The sequence below is a fragment of the Sprattus sprattus genome (genome assembly GCF_963457725.1).
Source record: "Sprattus sprattus genome assembly, chromosome: 2".
Classification (NCBI taxonomy): domain Eukaryota; kingdom Metazoa; phylum Chordata; class Actinopteri; order Clupeiformes; family Clupeidae; genus Sprattus; species Sprattus sprattus.
Window position 1 is genome coordinate 65,478,534 of NC_137921.1, and position 12,500 is coordinate 65,491,033.

The 12,500-nt window shown below is 46.3% G+C and overlaps 1 protein-coding gene across 1 annotated transcript in view; it reads left to right on the forward strand.

Annotated features, from left to right (window-relative positions):
• LOC308361003 (utrophin-like) overlaps nt 1-12,500 on the forward strand; it is a 167,840-nt gene that overhangs the window by 17,733 nt on the left and 137,607 nt on the right. The window contains 1 exon segment of the mRNA XM_080833229.1: nt 6,497-6,558. Within this exon segment, the coding sequence (XP_080689355.1) occupies nt 6,497-6,558 (62 nt within the window).

Genomic DNA, 12,500 nt, shown 5'->3' on the forward strand with positions numbered 1-12,500 from the left:
GGAGTGTGTCATCTTGCTGTGGTCGTATCTTTGTCTCAGAGGCAGTGTGTCATCTTGCTGTGGTCGTATCTTTGTCTCAGAGGCAGTGTGTCATCTTGCTGTGGTCGTATCGTAAGCACAACAGCCATCTCAAAATGTGGACTCCAGCCAAGTAGGAAGCAGCTAAGTCTGTAATGGATCTCTCTGTCTCTCTCACACACACACACACACACACACACACACACACACACACACACACACACACACACACACACACACACTCATACATATACACACACACACACTCATACATATACACACAGCTATAGCCGAACCTGGTGTTCCACAGGGAGTTATGCTTGTCGTCCTTGTGTTGATAAAATTGTATTTGAATCCTGTTTGTGTGTTGTATTGTTGTCAGAGCACTGAGTGCTGCAGTGTGTGTCGTGTGTGTGTGTGTGTGTGTGTGTGTGTGTGTGTGTGTGTGTGTGTGTGTGTGTGTGTGTGTGTGTGTGTGTGTGCTGTGTTTGTAGGAAATCAGTCTCTGTCAAGCCAAGGACAACAGTGTATCCCTCTCAGTATGTGAACACTCGTTCTTTGTATTGTTTTTGAATTGCTTTGCTTCTCATGCAATACACACAAATACACAAACGTACACGCACAAACACACACACACAAACACACACACACACATACTCACACACACATACAGAAAGATAGAGACACATGCGATGCTCAAATGTACTCCTATGGAAAGACACAGACAGACACACACACACACACACACCGCTGTGGGGTATGTTGAGCGTGTGTGGTTGGGTGGCTTAGCCTGTGGCATGCACGCACACACACACACATACACACACACATACACATACAGAAAGATGGACAGACAGACAGACAAACGGACACATACAAGGCTTAAATGTAGTCCTTTGGAAATATGCACCACACACACACACACACACACACACACACACACACACACAAACACACACACACCGCTGTGGGGTATGTTGAGCGTGTGTGGTTGGGTGGCTAGAGATTGTTATCCGCTTTCAGCAAAGGAACAGTGTGTTCAACAAGCGAATACCTGTCCCACTGTACATCAACTCTGTCTAACGTGTTTGTGTGTGTGTGTGTGTGTGTGTGTGTGTGTGTGTGTGTGTGTGTGTGTGAGGCAGTGTGTGTGTGTGTGTTTGTGAGCAAGCACGTATGTGTTTTCATGTGAGTGAGTGAGTGAGTGAGTGAGTGACTTTTGAAAGTATAGGTGCCTCACGGTTATATTTTACTTCAAAGTCGGCGTGTAAAGAGCTTTGGAGACACGTGTGCAGCCGAGCTCTGGGAACTAATCCCTGCTGGAAGGCGTGACCGCTGGGAACGTAGAGTTACAAAAGAGCAGAATGGACATTCCAGTTCCTAGCAACAACATAGCTCCAACTAGCTCCATATTCAAGGAAGAAACAGGAAGCACATGAGCCCTTGAGGGACATCAAGCACTAATATTGGATATTCAGTCATTCCATCGATAGATTGATAGATTAGTCAAGTGCAAAACATGGCTACGGCAGACGGTCTGGAATGTTTGCCAGGATCTCTCCTTAAGGGCCGGAAGATGTCCATTCTAGTCTGTATGTATCAGAATCAGAATCAGAATCACGTTTATTGGCCATCAATTTGTGTTTGCACAAAGAAGGAATTTGACTCTTGTGGCTCTTTACAACACAATACCACACAACAGCTCGACCGTCTAAGAAATCTAAGAAAGTATGTACGAGGAGGAATAGCTATATACAGGAGCTGTGAATTGTAAACACAACAAATAGTGCAAAGAAGTGGACGGTGCAAGAAGTGCAGGGATAAATATTAAATGACGTATGACGTAAGAATTACAGTATACAGCGTGTATAGTTATACAGTAATGGTGGAATGTATCGCACATTTTGTATATGAGAATTAAATAATTAAATATGATTGTTGGGGTAATTGTACAGTGGTTATTATAGTGATCCAGTGTTAATGCACTGTGCCAAAGTGTGTAAGCTGTTCATTAGTGAGACGGCAAGGAGAAAGAAACTGTTTTTGTGTCTGGAAGTTTTGGCGAACAGTCTGCAGTGATTTTTCCCTGTCCGTTTTCTGACTCTGGAGGTGTACAGGTCTTGGATGGTGGGCAGGTACTGTACATATGAACTCTATGGTAAAGACCAGGCCATTGTGTCATGTATATATGAATTCTATGGTAAAGACCAGGCCATTGTGTCATGTATATATGAACTCTATGGTAAAGACCAGGCCATTGTGTCCTGTATATATGAACTCTATGGTAAAGACCAGGCCATTGTGTCATGTATATATGAATTCTATGGTAAAGACCAGGCCATTGTGTCCTGTATATATGAACTCTATGGTAAAGACCAGGCCATTGTGTCATGTATATATGAACTCTATGGTAAAGACCAGGCCATTGTGTCCTGTATATATGAACTCTATGGTAAAGACCAGGCCATTGTGTCCTGTATATATGAACTCTATGGTAAAGACCAGACCATTGTGTCATGTTTAAGGACCCATAGTATGTCCCTGGGAGTCAGAGGTTGGTGCTTCTGTAAGGACGGTGCAGTTTCTATGAAGTTTTAGATTAACGTTTCAAGTCAGAGATGCCAGAGATGTTGGGGGGGAAAGAAAGGGAGGTGCTGGTGTGTGTGTGTGTGTTTATATGTGGAGGTGTGTGTAGGTGGAGGTCAGGGGGAAAGAGGGAGAGAGGTGCTAGTGTGTGTGTGTGTGTGTGTGTGTGTGTGTGTGTGTGTGTGTGTGTGTGTGTGTGTGTGTGTGTGTGTGTGTATGTGTGTGTGGAGGTCAGGGGGAAAGAGGGAAAGAGGTGCTAGTGTGTGTGTGTGTGTGTGTGTGTGTGGAGGTCGGGGGGAAAGAGGGAGAGAGGTGCTAGTGTGTGTGTGTGTGTGTGTGTGTGTGTATGTGTGTGTGGAGGTCAGGGGGAAAGAGGGAGAGAGGTGCTAGTGTGTGTTCTTGTCAGGATCCCTTAAGCTATAGATGCTCAGCAGAGGGGTTAAAGGTCATTGTCCTTGATTCTAATCGAAGACACTTTTTGTTCGGTTCAGCTCAATTCCTCTCACCATCCTCCCCGCTGTTTGTCCTGTGTGTTCCAATATTACCAATCCTTTGCACATCAGGTGTGTGTGTGTGTGTGTGTGTGTGTGTGTGTGTGTGTGTGTGTGTGTGTGTGTGTGTGTGTGTGTGTGTGTGTGTGTGTGTGTGTGTGTGTGTGTGTGTGTGTGTGTGTGTGTGTGTGTGTGTGTGTGTGTGTGTGTGTGTGTGTGTGTGTGTGTGTGTGTGTGTGTGTGTGTGTCCAATCCTTCACCAATCCTTTGCACATCAGGTGGTAGAGAGTGTGTGTGTGTGTGTGTGAGAGTGTGGTTGAAAGTTTGTTTTTCCAGGAGAGGCCAGTGTTTGGGTTAGGGTAGGACTGAAGTGGAGGTGTGTGTGTGTGTGTGTGTGTGTGTGTGTGTGTGTGTGTGTGTGTGTGTGGGTGTGTGTGTGTGTGTGTGTGTTTGGGTAGGACTGAAGTGGAGGCCAGGCCATCTCTCACCGGCGTCCACTCTCCTCTGTCACCGTGTGTATCCATCTGAGCACCAACCACAGACCTGGAACTCTGCTGTTACGCAACAGACTCCCCCTGCTCTGTGCATTACACACGTACGTTAGACACGTACCATGGCAACCACCGGTGGCCTTCTCACATGTTTACTGCTTACTGTTACTAAGGGGCAGTCATGTCTGACCTCGCATTGCACCTTTATATTTTTGGGTGGGGGGCTTCAAATGATGTTATAGGGGGAGGGGGGCTTCAAATGTATAGGCTTCAAATGATGTTAACATGGGGTGGGGTGGGGGGAGGGGTGTCGCAGTGGAGGCTAAGGTGCTATGCACACGAAGTCTAGGGCCTCCGAATCGGATTTACTTTTCACACCAATCGAATCTTTTAATTTCGTAAATACGGAGGCTGGCAACGAGAGATTTGCGTAAACACGGAGGCAGCAGATTGTGGTGAACCGACTGTAGTACATACCTCACGTGGGTGGCGCTTTAGCGCTTTATTTACACAACTGAAAAAACGTGAAAAACCTAGAAGAAGGTACTTCACAGCACGAGGATAAACACATTACACAAGACATTCAAGCTCCAATTAACAACATTACATTATGATAGTTAATATCAGTGGTCAGACTAAAGGATATGCGAAAATTAATTCTTTTTTCTATTGATAATAAAGAGTTTGGAACAGTAACATGACATGTCTGTCATCCCATTTCCCATGATGCATTGCTCCGAGCATTTTACATACATTTATGAATAAAAAAGCAATTAAATCGCTGGCCAATTTATATTTGTGGTCATGAAAGTTATGTTACGTCTGAATAAGAAGAATTAGATCAAGATAGGAGGCTAATCAAAAATCAGTAGGCTGGGTTAATGAGAGTGAATTCGAGGCCCACCAGAGTGAGATTTTGAGGGAGAACAAGGGATATAAATAGTGGTTGGAGATCGCGAAAGGATCACGTGGGGCAATGACGTCATCAGGTTGCGTGAAGCCGTGCAGACGAACTCCAGCCCCCGTACCGATTCAAATCTACTCACTTTCTACCCCGGACTGCGATCGTTGCGGAAACAAGGTGCGGATAGAGAGTGTTCGTATGTATGATAGGGCTATCTGTATTAGCTATCCGTATCAGATTGACAAACTAGGCTCCATGTAAACGACCTCTAACAAGTTTGGGTTATTAGGGTTGTCTGATTAGGGGATAAGACGTAGATAGGAGGGATTATGGCTAGGAATGATTTCATTTATTTTCATTTTTATTTGTCTTTCTATTTGGCCTAATGGGCTGTTTTTAAAGGATCACATCTCATCCCCTTGCAGGGCTGCGGTTGTATCCCCACGACTAATGCTCTAAATCCCTTCTTCACTGTGTAAACATCTCTGTCACACACGCACGCACACACACACACACACACACGCATAGATGTATACGCACACCCGCTCAAGCGCGCACACCACACACACACACACACACACACACTCACACTCGCACAGGCACACATAAACACACACACACACTTATGCACATACAGATAGACATGCGCTAGTGCTCTCTCATACACACCCACACACACACACACACACTCTCACAGACAGACACACAGACTTTCTCCCTCTGTTTTATTCACAAGGGCTAGCTTTCTCGCTCTCTCTCAATCTCCCTCCCTCTCCCTCCCCCCTCTCCCTGTCTCTCTACCCTTGCTCCCCCCCCCCCTGTTTCTCTTCCACTGTCCCCCCCCTCCCTCCCTCCCTTGTCTTTGCTTTGCTCGTCTCCCTCTGGGCAAGTTCAGGCAAGTGTCTCGTCACAGGAAGCAGATAGAGTAAGGAACTATGGGAATTTTACGCATTCCTAGCTTCCCACAAGTCAAAATATAAACCCAGTGTAAACATGCACGCACGCGCACACATACACATACACACACACACACACACACACACACACATTCTTGCGCTCTGTCTTTCTCTCTCTCTCACACACACACAGACATACACATAGTGATCTTATCAATCCTGTGTGGGTGTAGATGGGGTCTTGGCGATTATCAGAGTGATCATCACATTTACACGTATAAGCCCAGAGCCAAACACACACGCACACACATACACACACACACACCCACACGCACACACGTATACAATGCATAACAGGTTGCTATGGAGTCATTAATATACCTACCAGCTGTGGGATGATAAACCACTTTAATAATCGTCTGTCTGTGTGTGTGTGTGTGTGAGTGTGTGTGTCTGTGTCTGTGTGTGTGTGTGTGTGTGTGTGTGTGTGTGTGTGAGTGTGTGTGTGTGTGTGTCTGTCTGTCTGTGTCGGGAACCCCAGCTGCGCCCCAAAGAGAATATCTGAGATGCCAGTGGCTAATCACGCACAGCAGAATATCAGTGCCATGCTGAAAGACACACTCTGCCTCTCAGTCTCTTTCTCTCTCTCTCACACCCACACCCAAATACACACACACACACACACACACACACAGACACACACACACAGACACACACACACACACACACACACACACACAAAACGACACAAACACACATACACACACACACACACTCTCACACACACACACACACACACACACACACACACACACACACACACACACACACACACACACACACTCACAGGCTCTCACACACAGCCATCATTCTCTGTCTCACACAAACACACAATCAAACTCTGGGGCTGACCACTTTGCTGAGTTATTTCAGCATCACAGCTTGGTGCCTTTTCTCCCTTTCTTACTTTCTCACACACACACACACACACACACACACACACACACACACACACACACACACACACTGCTCTACTGGTTGATAAATTGGTATTCCAAGCACTGTGGTTTTTATTGATGAATGAAGTTTCTCTGTTTTTTTCTCCAACAGATGAACACGATGCAGTTCAGAAGAAAACCTTTACCAAATGGATCAATGCTCAGTTCTCCAAGGTAAACACACACAAATTCACACACACACACACAAACACACACTTATGGTTTCCCTAAATATTATTACCGGGCCACCAGCAAAGGGCCTCTGTAACAACAGAAACAGTAATAGCCCTACACATTAACACATTAACACACACACACACACACACACAAGCACACACACAACACACACCACACACACACACACACACACACACACACACACACACACACACACACACACACACACACACACTCTTCCACAGTCCCTGACCCCATAAAGTTCAGACGTTTCTCAGCCGGTCACAGATGTTTCTGGATGGATCCACGAGGGCTCTCTCTCAGAGAGCTGGAAGCCATTCAGCCCTCAGCTACTTTTAGCTCCCGCTCGCAGCACACATAAAAACCTCCCTGGGGGGCGTCTTCCTCTTCTCTTTCACTCCATCGTCCTTTCCCTCCCCACCCCCACGTCGTTCTCATGGGGGAACTCGCCTATCACACACACACACACACACACACACACACACACACACACACACACACACACACACACACACACACACACAGAGGCTGTTTACACCAGGCAATAACATGCATCTTGGGTGATTGATCGCATGTGGACAGCTCTAAGTACGTCAGTTCACTCCTGCCATTATAGGATGTGTCTCCGCATGTGTCTTAAGTGACCACTTGTTTGCAAAGATCAAATGCACAAAGAGAACTGAAATCATTATCATAATGATACGGAAAAATATCTCTGTCTCTCTCCCATTCATATTAAAATTACAGGTAAACCTGTATGTCGACTGAAAAGATGCGTAAAAGTGTGTGTCGGCTATATGGGAACTATCTAGACTCAACATTCATATCTTTCAGTTCATAATCGATCTTTGCACAGTTACAGTCTTCATATAGGCTTTCTACTCTTCTGTTTACATAATAAAGGCTGGTTATGTGATTTAAAAAAAAAAAATTCTCATTGTAAAACTGCTGATGTGCTGCTTAGCATAAACTGCCATTTTAGCTACCCACCTGGGCAACTGGAAAGCACAGGAGAGAGCAGCAGCACCTGTTAAACCAGTAGCTTGTGAACGAGTAAGGTAGCTAGCACAAACTACCAAGCTAAGAGAATAGGTTTTTTCTAGTCATTTGCTACCGCGAGCAGCTTGCGGCAAGCTAATGCTATCTTGTTATTGTTGTTGATATCGAATTGCCTTAAGAGAGAGTAAACATGCTTGATCAGGTGAGTAGTCTTGTGGGGAGATACTCGTTGTTTGCAGCTTATGGCTTTAGAAAATCTTGATGTAAGAACAGCTGGCCACAGGCAGGGAACGTGCGGTGAGTCGGGTTTGCTTGACGGACATTAGGCCAACTTGGTGCAAAATTGTTTATGGAAATCAACTTATACGCATTCGTAATATGTCTCTGGGCTTTTCGAACAGCGTGGAAAAAGCCGGCTTTGAGTGTATTTCCACTTACAGAGAGGATGCCCATTCGAGTGCACACTGCTAAAGAGCTGTGGCCATATGCGGCCCAGAGACCACCTCCCAAATGTGTTCTGAGCGTTCAGATCTCACTCCTTCTTGGGGGCATTCACACCTGTACTAAGAGCTGTCCCAAGCTGTGTGTTTTAACCAGGTGTGAACAGGGCCACACACACACACACACACACACACACACACACACACACACACACACACACACACACACACACACACACACACACACACACACACACACACACACACCTACACACACACATACACACACACACACACACACACACACACACCTCTGAATTTGGTCATCTCTCTTTTTTTCTCTCTCTTTCCACCGCCCTCACTCTCTCCTCATTCTCTCCCTCTTTCTCTCACACACTCAAATACTCCTCTGTCTTTAGTCATCTCTCTCTTTCCCTCTCCCTCACCCTCTCTCTATCTCCCCCCCTCTCTCTCTCTCTCTCTCCCTCCCCCTCTCTTTCTCTCCCTCACCCTCTCTCTATCTCCCTCTCTCTCTCTCTCCCTCCCCCTCTCTTTCTCTCCCTCACCCTCTCTCTATCTCCCTCTCTCTCTCTCTCTCTCTCCCTCCCCCTCTCTTTCTCTCCCTCACCCTCTCTCTATCTCCCTCTCTCTCTCTCTCCCTCACCCTCTCTCTCTCTCTCCCTCCCCCTCTCTTTCTCTCCCTCCCTCTCTCTATCTCCCTCTCTCTCTCTCTCTCCCTCCCCCTCTCTTTCTCTCCCTCACCCTCTCTCTATCTCCCTCTCTCTCTCTCTCCCTCACCCTCTCTCTCTCTCTCCCTCCCCCTCTCTTTCTCTCCCTCCCTCTCTCTATCTCCCTCTCTCTCTTTCTCTCCCTCACCCTCTCTCTATCTCCCTCTCTCTCTCTCTCTCTCTCCCTCCCCCTCTCTTTCTCTCCCTCACCCTCTCTCTATCTCCCTCTCTCTCTCTCTCCCTCCCCCTCTCTTTCTCTCCCTCACCCTCTCTCTATCTCCCTCTCTCTCTCTCTCTCTCTCCCTCCCCCTCTCTTTCTCTCCCTCACCCTCTCTCTCTCTCTCTCTCCCTCTCTCTCCTCCATATGGTTCTGGCTGTAGGTGGTCCGAGGGTTGAGGTCACTGCCAGTGAGAGTACTGTTTGTCTGGAAGCTATTTCTGAGCAACAGGAAATTCCCACACTCTCTTTGCTAGCATATTAGCATGCTGCTGACAATACACTACACTACTCCCACCAGCCTTACCCTCGTTTGGCTCCTGCATGCTCTGGTGCAGGGGTTTTCAACCAGGTCCGCGGCGGCATTGCAGGGGGTCCGCGACATGAGCCTATGTTGATCAGTTCACCATTAAATAGTTTTTTATATTGATATTTTCTTTCTCAAATAAGAAAAATATGTCAATCTAAATAGTATGAATAGCCACACATGGCCCGAAATATACTAATGTATACCCATATTCAGCGAAGATAATACTCAGTGCTACAAGTGCTACAGGCAGAATATCTGTGCGGGGGGGAGGGGGCATGGCAAAGGGGGCGGTTACAAACAAGCGCGCGCAGGTACATCAGTGGGCCACGAATACTTTCTAGTCTGATTGGTGGTCCCTGGGACAAAACCAGTTGAAAACCCCTGCTCTAGAGAGGTAGCAACCAGCTGGTCTGACAGCATGTTAGCATGCTAATGCTTGTCTCATTCCCTCAGTCTACCTAAACCTATTTTAGAAATAGCAACCTGCTAGCCCAGCGACTTCCCTTTCCCATTCACATTTACTAGCACATGCTTCAATTTTAGCAGTCTGCTAGCCTGACAACATGTTGACACTACTCCCCCTCCACCTCTTCAATCTGCTCAAAATTGCTTTAGTTTTGGCAGCCTGCTAGCCTGGCTACCTGTTAGCCTGCTAACACTCCCCCCTGCGCACCAAATCTGTGCCCAAGCCTGCTTTAGTGATGGTAGCACGCCAGCGCGGTAATGCCAGTGAACCTCTGCCAGTGAATGAGTGACATCTAACTATTGCCAGCATTCTAAGTCCAGTCAGCAATCTGTTGCATTGCAAGAGCTATGACCCAGATAGCAGGACTTGGGAACAGATCTGATGTTGTTCTTGCTCGGTTCTGACGTGGTTCTCACGTGGTTCTGCCTTTATATGGACATGGCTGCAGGGCTTGAGTTGAGGGGGAACGTAGAGAGTTGCAGCCTCTGTGGAAGAAAAGGGGTTAAAACCATCCTCCTTGTAAATCTACCATCCCTTTTGGATTAATGATAACAATGCTCGTTAGTCCCTATCATTAAGAGACTATGTAGACCATGGCTGAGGTCAGGGCGTTGCCATATTCCAATAGCAGTTCTTGCTACCCAATTACAATTATTTGTAAAGAATCAAAAAAGGATGAAATGATTCATGTGTAGAAAAAAAAAAAAACATGAATCGCATTCAAAGTCCGAAGGGAGTTGCCATCTAGGACATGAGCCTCTGGTCTCCCTCTGGAACGGCATTGCCTTTGCTCTTGGCCTGTCAGCGTCCGCCTGATAGGATGGAGTGGAAGGCTTTTAATAAACTGGCCCTGGCTTCGGTCCAATGTCTGCGCTGTGCTGGGAACGACCCCAAAACACCAACCAAGACAGCAGCAACAGGGCCTGTGGTATAGTGACCCTCAGCTAATTATCATGCAGAGAGGTTAATTACAGTTAGAACAACCAATCAAAAGGAACAGAAACGAAACCGTTCAGAAGCAGTCCATTTGCTTTTGGAAGAAGACGACGTGTGCGTGTGCGTGTGCGTGTGCGTGTGCGTGTGTGCGTGTGCGCTCATTTTTTAAAGAGTGTGTGGGAATGAACTAGTGTGACCCTGTACTCTCTCCAAGGCTGGAGACAGTTTAGTGGATATGCTGATAGGAAGAGAAGTCGGGAGGGAAGGAGTGAGAAGGAAAGCGAGGGAGAGACCGTGTGTGTGTGTGTGTGTGTGTGTGTGTGTGTGAGGACTAGAGAGACAGAGTGGGAATGGAAGAGGGAAGACGGAAAGAGAGCGAGCGAGAGCGAGAGCTAGAGAAGGTCGGAGAAGGAGGAAGAGCGAGTCTAATGAGCGGGCTAGCTGGGTGTTTACTGTGATGATTTTGGTTTGTGAAGCAGTGGAGATGGCAGTCGATTGGGTTTAAAGTGAGTGTGTCTGTTTGAGATCCCATCTCTGCTGGCAGACACCGTGAAGTTACAGGAACACACTGAGATAAGATTACCCAATTCGCTCTCTATCTCTCTCGCGCTTTCTTTCTTTTTCTACAACTCTTTCATCCCCCTTTCCATCCGTCCGTCCATCCGTCCTTCCGTCCATCCGTCCATCCGTCCATCCATCCATCCGTCCTTCTGTCCATCCGTCCTTCTGTCCATCCGTCCGTTCATAGATTCATGTCCAAGTTTTTATCGTCCTCTTGTTTCACCTCATGTCACCTCAATCAGTGAATGCTTTTGGGGTCTTTTCAACAAGGCTGTATGAGTGTAACGTTTAAAATGAGAAGCCTAGTGGAATCGAGATGTGTTGATGATGGAGGGAAACACGTATGGTTATAAATGTTTATGAATGATTGATTATGAATCGAGCCTGAACCTGGGGCTGAGTGCACTGTGACGCCTCTCGAGCTGATGCACAGCACCGCCCCTTACATATGACTGGACTCTTCAGGTCATCATGAAACACCTGATTGGCTAATGCCCCATCAATCAGGAGTAAGGGCAGACCTGACCCCTGCCACCCAGGCTGACTCGGTCAAGTCATTAAATGTACCATCTCATCTCCTCTCCAAGTCAGGATTTGATTTGATTTGATTCATTTATTTGATGAAGAGGGGACAGTGTGCATTAATAAACATTAACATGTAAATGCACCCAATTGTAGCCAAAAGGCATAACATTGGGGAGGGGAGGAGAGAAAAGACAACACCCAGACTATGCTCCTAGAGGAGTAAAAAAAAAAAAAAAAAAAAAACACACCTCAGCACATAAGCAGATATCCAGTCATCTTCTTCTTAAATGAGAAATGGTGGTGGTAGACATGGTAGGATGGACCCCCTTGTTATCTCATGTGATTGGGTAAAGGTCACTACTGTTATCATCTTTAAAGTTGCGGTGTGGTTTCCATAGACCACGTTCTCTCACGTTTGCTGTCCATCACTGTGATCATGTTAGCAGTGGTACAGTGGTTAGCATTGCCTGCAATGTGGTTGCTATAGTAGTATAGTATAGTAGTATATTGTTGTTTACTGTACAGCAGTATACATTATGTCGTCTATAGACTCCATATTTCAATTTCAATTTCAATTTTCAATTTTTATTAAGGATAGCCCCTTGAGATGCAACATCTCGTTTTCAAGGGGGTCCATCGATACATTACATGCCATATTTTGTGAAATAATAACAAAATACATACTGGACAAAACACAAAACACAAACACATTCAGACTCAACACAACTTACATCGCA